General features: G+C 46.8%; 1 protein-coding gene and 1 long non-coding RNA gene across 3 annotated transcripts in view; one reads left to right on the top strand and one right to left on the bottom strand.

Moving 5' to 3' along the window:
• Positions 1–3,125: 3,125 nt before the first annotated feature.
• LOC113424941 (uncharacterized) lies at positions 3,126–14,970 on the bottom strand. 2 transcript variants are annotated; one of them, XM_087953096.1, is made up of 6 exons: positions 14,494–14,970; positions 11,568–11,699; positions 8,793–8,897; positions 7,631–7,729; positions 6,828–6,929; positions 3,126–4,525 (listed from the first exon to the last, which is right to left on the bottom strand). In XM_087953096.1, the coding sequence occupies exons 2-6, from the start codon at positions 11,599–11,601 to the stop codon at positions 3,144–3,146; spliced, it is 1,722 nt and encodes a 573-aa protein (XP_087809222.1). In that variant the 5' UTR covers positions 11,602–11,699; positions 14,494–14,970; the 3' UTR covers positions 3,126–3,143. The 2 variants fall into 2 exon arrangements, with proteins under 2 accessions (XP_087809222.1, XP_087809221.1); XM_087953095.1 differs by having other exon boundaries at positions 11,568–11,718; positions 14,494–14,956.
• LOC148131653 (uncharacterized) overlaps positions 4,800–15,298 on the top strand; it is a 243,781-nt gene continuing 233,282 nt past the window's right edge. The window contains exon 1 of the long non-coding RNA XR_015747124.1: positions 4,800–4,873. This is a non-coding gene — a long non-coding RNA (uncharacterized LOC148131653). The remainder of the gene's footprint in view (positions 4,874–15,298) is intronic.

The raw sequence follows: 15,298 nt of genomic DNA, 5'->3' as shown, positions 1-15,298 counted from the left end.
ATCAGGTGCCAAGCACAAGGCCCACGGGCCGCATCCGGCCCGCAATGTGGTTGGATCCAGCCCATGGGGCTGTCCTGGAAAATGTAAGGGGCCGGCCCGCATCGCTTTGGCCCGGTCTACTCAATGCGAAGAGGAAACATGCCAGCAATTTGAGGAGTGGTGTCAAGCTGGGCACACCCATTCATTTGGCCACACCTACCCAGGTCTACCATAGCCTTGATGTGGCCTTCAACGAAATTGAGTTTGACACCCCTGGTCTACATGCATAGCCATGGGAGGCCAAAGTCACTGGTTTTCTCTCTCCCTCTCTCACACACACAGAGGGAGAGAGAGATTTTGTGTCTAATTCCAGCTGCTGCTGCCATAAGGCCTAGTGCAGTGGTGGCTAACCTTTTGGGGCTCCTGTGCCAAAAATTGCGAGCACACCAGCACGCCCATACTCACGTGCCAGCACCCAGAATGCAATGCGCGCGCCCCTCCTCACGGCCCCTGCACATGCGTGCGCAATCCCCACCCCCTTACCTGCACCGCGCCTCACAGCTGATTATTCGGCCGGTTTGAGGCCTTTCCGGCCTCCCAGAAGCTTGGAAAAAGCCTCTGCAAGGCTTCTCAGGGCGGATTACAGGCCCGTTTCGTCAAACAGGCCTATAATTCGGCCTAAGAAGCCTTACAGATGCTTTTCCAAGCCTCTGGGAGGCCGAAAAAGGTCTCAAACCAACCCCCAAAAAAAATCACCTGTGAGGCACAGGCATGTGCAGTGAAGTAAGTTTGCCTGGGGCTCGCGTGCCAGCACAAATGGCTCTGCGTGCCACTTGTGGCACCCGTGCCACAGGTTCGCCATCAGGGAGCTAGTGCAAGGATGGGCTGATCATCAACTAAGATAATTTTATCAAGAGCCTGGAAAGGACAGCTCCTGTCTACAGGGCATCTGTTCTTAACACCTCTTGAAATACCATGTTCAGTTCGGGTCCGCACAATACAACAACTGGAAAATTTAATGTACAGGTAGTCCTCGACTTACAACAGTGGGCCATTTTTCACAGTTACGACCTTTGTAGCAACCCCATGATTATGTGATCTCAATTCAGATGCTTGGCAACTGGTTCATACTTACAGCCGTTGCTGCGTCACTTAACAGTCGCTTTGCTTAGCCATGGAAATTCTGATGCTAACTGTAGTTGTAAGACAAGCATTACCGCTGTCTGTAGACTGTTAACCGTATTTCCCCTTAGACTTAAGGAAGACATACAGCGAAGACATGGAGTGCAAGGGGGGAGAGGGAAAAAGAAATCTAATTTCAGGTGTGAAACTCCCTATACCCAAACGGCTTCTAATCTAATTTTGGAAAGCTAGAATGACTCAGTCACCCATTTAAAACAGAGGTTAAGAGATCTGCCCTTCCACTAGGGATTATGACATAGATAACACTTAAATATTAAAAAAAATAGTACTTTTTACGGTTATTAATGCAGCCGGTTCTTTTCTAATCTAGGTTCGTAATTCTTTACGATCCATGTTTTATTTTTTCTATCACACACACACTCTCATTTTATTTTCTGGGGAAAGAACAATTTCATACAGTTGACGTATCAATCCCAGAATCCTCCAGTCTACTCGTTATAGACCAGGGGTCACCAACCTTTTGGACCTCAAGGGACCACTAAACTCATAATTTAAAATCCTACGGACCACTAATATGAATTTTGACTGACGGTGGCTTGCTGATGCTGGTGGGAAAGTTGGTCCCATATTCCAGAGCTGCCGTAGTCACAAGACTGGTGCTTTGGTCATCCCAGAGCAGCTGCTCCTCTACCCGGGTGCACCGGCCTGCCATGGACTGGAGGAGCTGCTCCAGGAGGACCAAAGGGCCAGTCCCGTGACTACTGCAGCTCTGGAATATGGACCGACTTTCCCACTGTCAGCAAGACACCCCGGGGCGGATTTCCCTCCCCCGCCGTTGGTCTTAACTTCCAGTTCCAGCTCACATGGCTCTACTCAAGGTAAGGTTTGTGCTTGGTCGAAGTGTGGAGGCCAGCGTGTGGGCAGGCCTTGTCTTCCCCCGCAGCCTGGATTTAATTGCTTTGGGGGGGGGAGTGCTTTGGGGGGACACATTTCTCTGCAGACCACCAACATTTTCTCGCAGACCACCAGTGGTCCCCGGCCCACCGGTTGACGACCACTGTTATAGACTATCTTGCGCATCCCTTCTCTATGCCATATGCTGACAGATCTCTATGGAGGAACAATAACAGAATCGCATTCCAGGCGCAGAAGCGAGCGTGTCTGCAATTTGCCTGAAGTGATGCCTTTAAAACAGGGAATTCTGTGTGATCCGTGGCCTATGCGTAAATCCCCATGTCCCAGGATGATGTCAAAGGGCTTGGAAGGCAAGGAGAAACATCTCTCTAAGGCAGGCATGGGCAACTCTGGGAAAGTCACCAGCTATGGACTTCAACTCAGGGGTGGAGTTCAAATATTTTTACTACCAGTTCTGTGGGTGTGGCGAGGTGGGTGTGGCCATGTGACTGGGTGGACATGGCTTCTTTTTTTTTCCAGCACCCTCCCCTTGCGCTCCGTTTTTGGCTTCCTGGGCCTCATGAGGCCCAGGAGGCCAAAAACGGAGCATTGGGGGGAGGGGGTTGCACAGCACACACACACACACACACACTCTCCATTTGTTTGCCTCAGGGAATCCTCCTGGGCGAAGCAGTAAGACAGCGAGGGGGATCCCAACATAGCTGATTGTCAGAACAGCTAATCGTCGGGAGGAAAAAAAAAAGAAATACTAAAATCATCTAAAGCGGCAGGTGTTTTTTTTACTACCAGTTCACCCAAACCGGGCTGAACCGGTAGAATACCACCACAGCTTCAACTCCCAGAATTCTTGAGCCAGCAAAAAAATGACTGGCTCAGGTATTCTGGGAGTTGAAGTCCACAGGTCCCAAAGTTGCCATAAATGTCCATTTATGCTTTAAGGCTATCTAAAATCACAGAAATAAAAGAATTTCTCAGGGCACAGCTCTATGACTAGCCTACATTCGTTCCAACAGCTTCCTTCAAACAGGTGTACTATCAAATCAGAAGACCTAGGAGTTCATAATGGAATCTGGGCCTCATCCACTAACTGAGGGTTTATTTGTTTTTTATTGTTTCTCCCCAGCATGGGTCCTCTCATGTTTATTAAGAATCGTCCTGCGAATGAAGCCTTTCCCGCAGTCAGAGCATTTGAAGGGTTTCTCGCCCGTGTGGGTTCTCTCGTGCACAATGAGACTCGAGCTCTGGTTGAATCCTTTCCCGCAATCAGCACATTTGTATGGCTTCTCCTCTGTATGGATCCGCTCGTGCCTGATAAGGCTCGATTTGTCGCTGAAGCTCTTCTCACAGGACCCGCAACTGTACGGCTTCTCCCCGGTGTGGATCCGCTCGTGCTTAATCAGGCTGGACCTGTCGCTGAAGCTTTTCCCGCAATCGGAGCACTTGTAAGGCTTCTCCCCCGTGTGGGTCCTCTCGTGGTTGGTCAGGTTGGACTTCCGGTTGAAGCTCTTCCCGCAGAATGAGCAATCGTAGGGCTTTTCCCCCGTGTGCGTCCCTTCGTGCCTGATCAAATGCGACCGGCTACTGAAGCTCTTCCCGCAGTCCGAACACTTGAACGGCTTCACGCCTGTGTGGATCCTTTCATGAGTCAAGAGGTGAGACCTCCGCACGAAGCTTTTCCCGCAGCTGGAACACTTGTACGGTTTGTCCCCTCGGTGGGCTCGCTCGTGTTTGTTAAGGCTCGACTTGTCACTGAAAGGTCTCCGGCAGTGCGAGCAACTGTACGGTTTCTCCCCCGTGTGGATTCTCCGATGTATGACGAGGCTTGAATTCTGAATGAAACCCTTCCCGCAGTCCTGACACTTGAATGGCTTCAAACCGGTGTGTTTCATCTCGTGAATCAGAAGGTTAGATTTCTGGACAAAGCCTTTCCCGCAAGCTGTGCAGCTGTAAGGTTTCTCTCCCCGGTGGATCCTCTCGTGAGCAAGGAGGCTGGAGCTCTGAATAAATCTCTTCTCGCAGTCCGAGCATTTGTACAGCCTCTGTTCTCGGTGGATCCTTTCGTGCCGCACGAGGGTGGAGCTCTGGTTGAACCTTTTCCCACATTCCAAGCACTTGTAAGGTCTCTGCTCCGTGTGACTCCGCTCGTGCCTGATGAGGCTGGAGCTCTGGTTGAACCGCTTCCCACATGCCGAGCAGCTGTACGGCTTCTCCCCGGTGTGCTTCCGCTTGTGCCTGATGAGGCTGGAACCATCGCTGAAGCTGTTGCCGCATTCGGAGCAGCGGAATGGCTTTTCCCCCGTGTGGATTCTCTCGTGGGTGCGAAGGTTGGACCTCTTCATGAAGCTTTTGGTGCAGCAAGAGCACTTGTGGGGTTTCTCTGCCATGTTTTGGTTCTCTTGTTTGATACATTTGGGTTTGTCAGGGAAATGCCTCACACAGCCGGAGTAAAATGGTACTTCTCTCTGAAACATTTTGTCATGGCCACCTCCTATCGGGATAAACAAAGAAATGTTCATTTTTAATCAATTTAATCGATTTAGGTTTTCAGCAGGGACATCTGTGGGGGTGGGTGGGAAAAGGGAATAAAAATGTTTGGAGGAGTTGTGACAGGATTTTGTCCTCTTCGTTGTCCTCAGACATCTCTTGGAAGACCACCACAGTCTATATCTTGACTAATTCATGGAAATAAGATCGTTAAGATCTCCCCATGGCGCTCCAGTTTACATAGATTGTGTTAAGCTAAGGGTCTTCAAACTTGATAGCTTTAAGACTTGTGGACTTCAACTCCCAGAGTTCCTCCTCCACTAATGTTAGCTCAGGCATTCTGGGAGTTGAAGTCTACAAGTCTTAAACTTGCCAAGGTTGGGGACCTCTGTACAGTTAAACCATAATGTAATTGTGTTCCAGATCAAGGTCTTTCTCCAGCTTGGCACTTCAGGTCCTCTAAAAGCAGAACGAATATGGAACCTGCTGGATCACACACACACACACAAAATTTGTGTCATGTTGTTATATCCAGGTTGAGAATCTCAGTTCAGAAGCAACATCTTGCCTAATACATACTGGAAAGAGATTTAGTAGGAAAACAAGCCTTTGACTGAGAGGAAATCTCTTTCTTTCTTTCTTTCTTTCTTTCTTTCTTTCTTTCTTTCTTTCTTTCTTTCTTTCTTTCTTTCTTTCTTTCTTTCTTTCCTCCCTCCCTCCCTCCCTCCCTCTTTCTTTCTTTCTTTCTTTCTTTCTTTCTTTCTTTCTTTCTTTCTTTCTTTCTTTCTTTCTTTCTTTCTTTCTTTCTTTCCTCCCTCCCTCCTCCCTCCCTCCTTCTCTCTCTCTCTCTCTCTCCTTTTTTCTTTATAAAGGACGTATTGACACAAATCAATCTAACCTTTGCTCTTTGCTTCTGTTAAAGAAGTTGCTTGTACTATTTTGCTATGGTTAGGAATCATTTGTTAGGAATCCATTCTGTAAAAGAATTGTATCCTTTTCTATCTGGTTTTCTTGCTTCTGCAATTTGCTTCAGAGCGAGGCACATCCTTGGAGACAGTTCCCAGGAACATATCCTGCTCCATAAATAAAGAGGGGGGGGCTGCCTAGGAGCATGAACACACAAGGACAAGGGATACTGTGTAAAATAACAAAGTATGGAGACAGCACGGACAAAGAACGCTCCATGGATAAGGGCGGGAGGGCATGGGCAAGACATTGCCCACATTGAATAACAAACTTTTGTCTCTGATTGGCTAAACAAATGTATAAGATCCTAGACAAACTTTACCTAGGTGTGACTATTCCTTACATGCATTTTGTCTGTATGTTTTGGATATAGTATTCACCCAGACTTTTTGCTTTGGCCAAAATAAAAAGCTGTTGTTGGTTTGTGGTTTTTTTTTTGCATGCTTCGTCTCGACTCTCACTCTCTTTGGCATCTCAGTGGCTCGGGGAAATTTCTAGGACATTACACTTTCTTTCTCTTTCTCTTCTTTCTCTCCTTCCTTCCTTCCTTCCTTCCTTCCTTCCTTCCTTCCTTCCTTCCTTCCTTCCTTCCTTCCTTCCTTCCTTCCATCTTTAATATTTTTATAAATAATTCAAGGCAGCAAAGATACCTAATACTCCTTTCTCCTTCTCTTTTCCCTCACAATAACAACAACCCTGTGAGGTAGGAGTGGCTGACCCAAAGTTACTCAGTCAGTTTACATTCCTATGAAGGGATTAGAACTCACAGATTCCTGGTGATTAATCCAAAGACACCCAAATGGCTTCCATTGCTAAGGTAGGACTAAAATTCACTGTCGCCTGGTTTTTAGCTTGCAGTACTAGACAAAACTGGCTCTTAGAAGGAATCTGAGGAGAGGTGGGCTGCTGCCGATTGAGGTGAACCGGTAGTTAAGATTCTGCGCAGTTCGGCGAACTGGCAAATCCCATCACCAGCTGGCCCCGCCCCTGCTTGCTTTCCGGCCTGTTTTCTGGCCTGTTTTCTGGACCCTAACCCGAAAAATGGCCGGAAAACGGCCCCCCAAAAGGCCAAAAAATGAGCGGGGGTGGGGCCAGCCAGTGGTGGGATTAGCACCAACCGGTTGAATCCTACCTCTGCCTTTGAGGTGATTGACCAGGAGGCAGGGCTAGGTGTAATGAGTGACGTCACCCACCCAGTCACATGACCAACCGGCCACACCTACCTAGCCAGAGAACCAATTGTTAAGTTATTCCAATCCCACCACTGAATATGAGGTAAGGTCAGCACGGTCCTTTCTTCTTAGTGATGAAACGTGATGGAGTAAATTGATCTCACTTACCTGATTGGACTGTTTTGAATGTCACACTTGTTTCTGAAACGTGGGGGCAGGGAACATACGAAATCTCTTCCTGTTCCAGTTTTATTATTACATCTGGAAGCTCTGATCAAAAGAAATGAGATATGATAGAAATGCTATTTTGATAACCGGCAGCGGAGGAGATGTACAATTTTCTGGGCAAATCCCAGAAATTTATGCAAGAATTCAGAACAACCGTTCCCAACCAGGCATTTTCTGGGTATATTAGGACTTCAACTCCCAAAATTATCTTTGCCCTGATGCCTTGGAATGCTAGGAACTGCAATACCAACAGTTCTGGAAGACAATAGGCTGCCTGAGAGCCAGACTCTGAATGATAGCTTCCCTCGCACAAAAAATACACAGCCATTTCAGAATGGGCACATTTTATTAAGCACAACATTAAAGGCGTATATGGAGGGAAGGAAGAGTAATTTTGTCTTAACGTACTTCAAAATACAATCGTGGTATTTCTCCAATTGTTTTATCCTCAGATCAAGACGATCCAGTGGCTGAATTAAAAACTGATCTTTGTTTCCCAAACTCTAGATCAATGCTACAGTGTAGTAGTTGTTAAAGGTATAATTTGAGCAGAATTAGAGAACTTCTAACGTGGAAAAGCTAGATGGACTAATTGATTATGTGCCATCAACTTAGTGTCAACTCTTAGTAATCACATGGAATAACTTTCTCCATAATCTGGTCTTTTCAGTGGTGCACCAACTAAGGAACTCGTGGTGTGGAAAAATCAAGATTAATCACAATAATTCATTCAATAGTCTTACCGGAACCATAATCTACTGGGATTTCTTTTTCTTGTGAAACAGGCTCTGGAATCCATGGATCTCCTCCATGGATGACTTCAGACTTGGGAACAGGAAACCCTATGTAGGAAGAAAACGAACAGATGCATTGTACAAATAGAAAAGAATTATTTGTAGCTCAAGGTTGAATGGTGAGGTTCTCGGTACTCTCTGCGCTTCGTTATTTTCTTAGAGATGTTACATTACCCAACTAGGTAGCAACATCAGTGCTGAAGTGGAGTGAGGTTTGGTTCCTCTTTATATATAAGTAGTTTGCTCTGCAAGTATTGATGGGCATGTTCTTGGTGCAGTGAAACTTACAGTGATCATTCTAGAAATAAAACTTATCTCAAACACCAGAGAAGAGCACTGAAGCTGGAATATGATGGGTTGCCAAGGCTAAGGTAATAAATATAAGCTGTACACAACCTAGCTCATGGTTCAATCTGTCATGCCCTTGTTAGAGTTGGACTTTGAGGGAGAGGAGGAACAGCCGACAGGGAGTGGAGGTGTGGCTCCGGAGGTTGTGGAGGAGGCTGGGGAGCCAGAGGAAGAATCAGGCCCATCCCCTCTTCATCCTAGCACACGCAGGGAGGAACGGAGAAGGAAACAACTTGGCTTACGAGAGAGAAACGGGCCATGATCCCCCTCATTGGTTGTAGCTGGGGAGAATAGTATATAAGAGAGACGATTACCACACGAAGTTGCCAGAAGCAAAGCATGTTTTATTTTGGGCTGATCTTGGTTGGTGTCCTTCCAACAGACTGTGCCTTGTTATCTCCTTGAAGTTGGTAATTACTTATCCTGGTCCGTTGTGGAAATTCCTTCATTGTAGTTTGTTTTAGTTTTTTATTTCACCTCTATCTGCTCATTAGGTTTGGACTGTATTGCTTTCTTTTGAAGACTATTTTTGAATAAGTTTTATCTCCAACTGAGAATGATTGAACAGTGGGGCCAAATTGGAGGCATTAAAGGACATTTATTTACGTTTTGGATTTTGTTACATTTGTGTTACACTCCAGGTCATCACACAATCCTTTAATCATTATGCTCCACTACACTTCATTCCTTAATTTGTCTAGCTCCAAAACCTGTGGACCTTAAAAAGCACTGGGCACAAATCTAGGACCCTCTTTTTTTGTACCTGAATGATCAACTGAGAAGCTCCGACTTCCTTCTGCCACCTGGTTGTTTGGAAGCCATGAAACATCTTCTTTGTCTTCTAACTTTATTGTCACGTTAGGGAATTCTAATGAAGAGAGGGAAAAGATATTGAAAAAGGAAACATGAAAAAGGACTCTTACGTTGGTGGGGGGATACAGTACAGCAGTGATCCCCAACCTTTTTTACGCCGCGGCCCGGTACCGGCATCAGCTGGGCGCCGCGGCCCGGTACCGGCATCAACTGGGTGCCGCCATCTTGTTTTGATGAAAAAGTGCTTCCGGTGACCTCACCAGAAGCACTTTTTCATCAAAAGATGAGGCGCCAGCGCTCGGTGAGCTTTTCGGGTAGAAATGGCTTTCACCGGAAAAGCTCACGAGCCTGGCGCCGCCATCTTTTTGATGAAAAAGTGCTTCCGGTGAGCTTTCTACCGGAAAAGTTCACGGAAGCGCTGGCGCTGCCATCTTTTTGATGAAAACGTGCTTCGGTGAGCTTTCTACCCGGAAAAGCTCACCGGAAGCACTTTTTCATCAAAAAAAGATGGTGGCGCCCAGCAAGCCAGCGGCCCGGTAAGACTTGTTCCGCGGACAGGTACCGGTCCGCGGACCGGTGGTTGGGGACCCCTGCAGTACAGTATAAGTTGTTGTTCACCATTGACAAATAACATCCTAACAGCCTTTGAGGCCAATAAAGGAGTTGCAAATATCCCCACCTGAGAGACAGGAAGAAGAGCTGCAGACTAGACAATGGTCAGATAAGAGGCAACTTAGCTTGAAGAAGCAATGGTCAACCTTGTGAAGTATGGATAGTCCTCAACTTAGGACCACAATTGAGCCCAAAATTTCTGGGGCTAATTGAGACAGTTGTTAAGTGAGTTTTGCCCTGTTGTACAACTTTCCTTCCCAGAGTTGTTAAAGGAGTCACTGCCGTTGTTAAGTTAGTCACATGGCCCTTAAATGAATCTGGCTTCCCTACTGAGTTTGCTTGTCAGAAGGTTGCAAAACTTGACCCCAGGAGACTGCAACCATCATCAATACATGCTAGCTTGTCAGGCACCTGAATACTGATCACCTGACTATGGGGATGCTGCAATGGTCATGAGTTTGAAAACGGTCATAAGTCACTTTTTTCCAGTGCCATTGTAAACGGTCATTAAACGAATGATTGCAAGTCGAGGACCACCTGTATTCTAAAACTTTGAGCAAAAAGCTTCTCTCTCCTCTTTCAGAAGCACAAAGCTGCTGCCATTGGCCTGCGGAGACTTTTGTCTGAAGTAGCTCCAACTTCAAGTAACTTTTAGGCAGGGGTGGGATTCTACCAGTTTGCACCTATTCGCTAGAACCGGTTGTTAACATTCTAAGCAGTTGGGAGAATCTGTTGTTAGAAGAAATTACTGGCCTAATCCTATAAGGAAGGCAGGAAGGAAACATTCTGGTGTTGCTTACAGAAACTGCCTCTCTATTAACCCTTATTACATTCTTGGCAGGACTAGACTTCCTGTCTCAGGAACGTCTCTGGAGTTTTTCCCCCTCCTTTGCTGGTACTTTGCTTGTGTGGAGTGACCATTCAAAGTTACAATGGTACTGAAAAAAGTGACTCATGACCATTTTTCACACTTACGACTGTTGCAGCATCCCCACAGTCATGAGAGGCCAGGCGAGGAGATGCGTGCCTCGATGTGAGTGATATTGAGTTGGCCACGCCCAGCCAATAACATAACCACCAAGGCACGCCCACCAACTAAACCATGCCCACAGAACCGGTTGTTAAAAAATTTGAATCCCACCCGCTTTTAGAGGGAAAAACAATCCATCTTTTTCCAGGAAGCATGCATTTGGTTAATTAGAATAGAATAGAACCATGTTGGCGAACCTATGGCACGCATGCCGGAAGTGGCACGCAGAGCCATTTCTGCCGGCACACGAGAGGTTGCCTGGAAGAGCACCACTGCACATGTGCGCGCACGCCGCCCGACAGCTACTGTGTCAGGTATCTGGCGCGCATGTGCAGTGGCGGGGTGTGTGGGAGATGCATGCGCAGTGATGGCTGACCTTTTTGGGCTCCTGTGCTGAAAATTGCACTCACGCTCGCGTGCACATGCTCACGTGCCAGCACCCAGAAGGCATTGCACGTGGCCCCCACGCCCCCAGAGCATGCGCGCATGATTTCCCCCACTGCTGCCATACCTGCACTGGGCCCGTTTTGTCACTTCTGGTATTTCCGGAAATACAGGAAGTGACGAAACGGGCCTGTTTTTCAGCCTCCAAAGGCTGCAGAGGCTTCTCTTGAGCCTCTGGGAGGCTGGAAAAGACCTCAAACAGGCCAAAAATTACCTTGGAGGCACGCGCATGAGCAGTGAGGTAAGTTTGGCTAGGGCTCGCGTGCCTGCACAAATGGCTCTGCGTGCCACCTGTGGCACTCGTGCCATAGGTTTGCCATCACGGCCCTATAGCATTTCAGACAAATGGTTGTCCAATCTTTTCTTAAAAACTTTCAGTGTTGGAGCATTTACAACCTCTGGAGACAAGTTGCTCCACTGATTAATTGTTCTAACTGTCAGGAAATTTCACCTTAGTTCTAGGCTGCTTATCTCCTTGATTAGAATTAGTTAATTTTACTCCAAGAGTGTTTAAACTCGTCTTCAGGTAAAAACAAAAACAAAAATGTGATTTCAGGAAGGGATGTCCCTTGATCAGTATGGGCCTACAAAACATAAACAATACCCTTCAGATCCGTAAAAGGAGAATGAAATCCTTACCCAACGAAGACATTTTCCTGGAATTCTCTTGCATATCCGCCCAGAATCAGTTTCATGGATTTGCGTTCAGAAGTCTGTGGTTCTTCCTTCACAAGATGCACAGGACCGCATCTTCAGAAGTTGCCTGATGTGCTTGAAACAAAAACAGCACCTGTTTTTAGCATAAAGATTTGTCAGAATTTGCAAAAGGCTTTCTATTATGCATCCCACCCCATGGCAACCCAGTAATGTGTACCCTGCCAATAGGTGCTATTCCAGGGATTGAAATGTTTAAAGGTTGAATCCAGGCATGTAAGCCAGTTCAGAATGTCTACTAGCCTGCCAAGAACCGTACAGTGATAATTACAGATGATTATAGACGAAAAGCTAATGAAAACCCAGAGCAGCCTTCTTCAACCTAGGTATCCTAAGATGCATGGATCACATTTCCCACAATTCCTTGCACATTTTGGCCCTTATTGACCACAGTGGAAGTCAGCTATCTGGAAGGCACCCACATTAGGGAAATCTTCTCCAGCTCGGGATTCAAATTTCTGTCAATGATGTTTTCAGTTACTTAGCTAGGTGCCATTGAATTGGGCTTGGCCATTGTGATTACAGGGACCAATGGCTGCCACCTCCACCTGTCTCCAGTGATAATTCATATAGCAATAAACTGTGTAATCACAGATAAAAGTGTTTTTCTTCCAAATTCAGGGAACACTTCTTCAGCTCCATGCAAATTTTGTATGCCCGAGTTTCTAACGAACACACTCACACTGATGATATTACCTAGTTGGGTAATGAAACATCTTCAAGCAAGGAACTATCTCGGAGAGCACCAAGGACTCTATAAAGTTGGTATAAAACTGGCGTACTTTTAAAATCTAATACTCCTGTTATAATTTTTCCAGATAGAAATGAGTGAGCAAAGAGCATCAAAATGAAAAGATGAAGAGTTGTGCCCATTTCCCAAAAAAGGAGGAGGAGGAGGAGGAGAAGGGGAGGAAGAGGAGGAGGAAGAGGTTGAGGAGGAGGAGGAGTTCATAATATGAAAAACTATTGGGGCAGCAGGTTAGTTCTGCACTAGAAGCAAATTTATGTGTTTTGGCTTGGGCAAAGAATCCAGCCCCCCTTTTTTTTTTAAATAAACCATGCTTCATAGCCTAACCTAATGCATACTGATTTAAAAAAAATCAAGGTTTAAAAATCATAGTTATACAAAACGTTCTGACTAGCTGAGGGACAAAAAGGACCAGCATTAAAAATGGATACAGCAGCTTGTAACTAGAGCAGAATAATCAACAAATAGCCCAAATCTGCAAGGACAGAGAAAGTTAAGGCTCAGAATGAGATAAGATTTGCAACAAATGCCAAAAATAACCCCCCCAAATTTTATTTTGATATGTAAGGAACAAGAGGAAAGTTGAGGGAACGGTTGGTCCACTAATGGCCTTTAAATATTTTTCCCCACACCCAGCAATTTGATCTTTTTCTAAACTGGAATGATCAAGAGATCTTTCACTAGTCAAGCAGCACTCTATCAGCTTCTAGTTCTCTCAACTCTGAGCTTCTAGTTGTCTCAACTTTGAACACACTAGATTACAGTATTTCCAACCTATCAACCCAGGAACCGCCCGATCCTCCATGTGGATACTGGAGGGAGTTTCCACTAGGAATTTTCTATAAAAATAATTACTAGAAAATGACACCAAATTCAAGAATCATTACATTTCACATGATTCTGACTGCCTCACCATGAATCTTGCTGGCTTCAGGCAATAACACTAACAAACAGTGAGAGCTGTTGCCTTCACAAAATCTCAGCCTTTATAAATTGTAAAAAGAAGAGTTTAAAGTCTTTTTTTTTTTTTTTTTAGGTTTGGATTTTGGATGAACCATTCAGGACATAAGATGTATGACAGTATTTATACGGTATCCACCCCACCACTGATAGTTGATTGTTATGGCGATCCTCCAAAGTTTTGATGATGGTACACATATCAATAAGGGCTGTGAACCCTCATATTACAGCCTTGTAAGGTCAGCCTTAGAAGAGCATGGCATCCTATTGGATGACAGCTCTGACAGTACTGTCATTAGGAAGACACCACTTGAGGAACCCTGGCACGTGGCTGGGTTCACACAACACATTAATTCCTGCTCATGAAAACTATGATTTTCTGTACTATCCAAATGGCTTAAGACAGCATGACACATTCAGCCCAAAACTGTACATCCCAGCCAAATGCATGCAACGTTGCTGGGCAGCATCCCAGGAGAACCCAAACAGACATGTAAAATCTGGCGAACACCTCCTGCCCTCCTGGACAAGAAAATAAAAGGTAGGATCAGCAGAGTCTGTAGCAAATGGGGAGGGGAGGTGGATCTGGGTGCTGGCTTTGGAAACAGGTGTGTGTGTGTGTGTGTGTGTGTGTGTGTGTGTGTCTCCTAGACAAACAAATAGAGCCATCCTGCCATCCCGGACAAGCAAATAAAAGGTAGGGTTAGCAGAGGATGTAGCAAATGGGGGGAGGAGGTGGATGGGTTGCTGGCTTCAGAAACAGGTGTGTGTGTGTATCCTCTACACAAGCAAATAGAGCTATCCTGCCATCCCAGACAAGCAAATAAAGGATAGTTAGCAAAGGATGTAGCAATAGGGAAGGGAGATGCATCGGGGTACTGGCTTTGGAAACAGGTAGATGTGTGTGTGTGTTTGTGTTACGCTCACCCGTTTAGCCACCACTTCTTGCCACCCTAAACAAACAAATAAAGGGGAGGTGGATCGGGGTGCAGGCTTCAGAAATGGGCGGGTGTGTGTGTGTTGTATGTGCTGTGTGTGTGTTACTCTCACCCGTTTAGCCACCACAAATAAAGGGGAGGTGGATCGGGGTGCAGGCTTCAGAAATGGGCGGGTGTGTGTGTGCTGTATGTTTGTTGCTCTCACCCGTTTAGCCACCGGATCGCTCCCCGCTCGGAAGATCCGCTGCCGCTGTTGCAATTTCTCTTCTCCCGCTTCTTTCCCACGGAGCTTCCAGGCTCGAAGCCTTGGAAAGCTTGTCGTCTCCGTGCAAAAAAAGACGCCTCGCACCCCCGTCCAACTCAGCGTCGGGCAGGCAGGGACGAAGACCCCGAGACGCCTCGTTTCCCTTCCCACCGCCAGCATGAAGGCTGCAGTTGCCTCGGCATGAAGATCAGCCGGGAGGAAGTCCGGCCGCTCATCCCAGAGCTCCGAGGGCTGCTTTGGGGGGAGAGGAGGGGAGTGGAGGGGGGTGGAGAGACTGGCAGACCACCTTAAAAAGGAAAAGATCCGGGTCAGGCTCCAGACGAAAGGAAGGGCAGGGAACGGGAGGAAGGCGGGGTGGGGTGGAACTACGGGACGCGCATCTCCCGGACTCTTCCGGCTGTTTTTGTGGACGGCTTTCCCTCGGGTTTTCCGCTTCCCGTCACGTGACTGACGCCGAGACAAAGGCCTGGAAAAATGGAAAGGGTGGGGGCGGCGCGCCCGGCAGGTTCCATCCATCGAGGGAAGCAGTGACAGGCTCCGCCCACCGCCGGCCCGTCTGTCTCTTAGCCCGATTGAGGAAAAGCAGAGGATGCGGAGTTCTTTAAAGCGGGCGGGCGCCAGAAACAAGATTCTTCCGCAGCCTGAGCTGAACGAGGCACGAAGTCTTCCTGATACATATTAAGAGTTGAAAGGGACCTTGTTAGGTCATCTAGTCCAACCCCGCCTAAGGAGACCCTACACCATT

This window comes from Notechis scutatus, chromosome 2 (genome assembly GCF_049901735.1).
Source record: "Notechis scutatus isolate UNSWTSFEM ecotype Mainland chromosome 2, rNotScu1.2, whole genome shotgun sequence".
Classification (NCBI taxonomy): domain Eukaryota; kingdom Metazoa; phylum Chordata; class Lepidosauria; order Squamata; family Elapidae; genus Notechis; species Notechis scutatus.
This window is presented reverse-complemented; position numbering and strand designations above follow the sequence as displayed.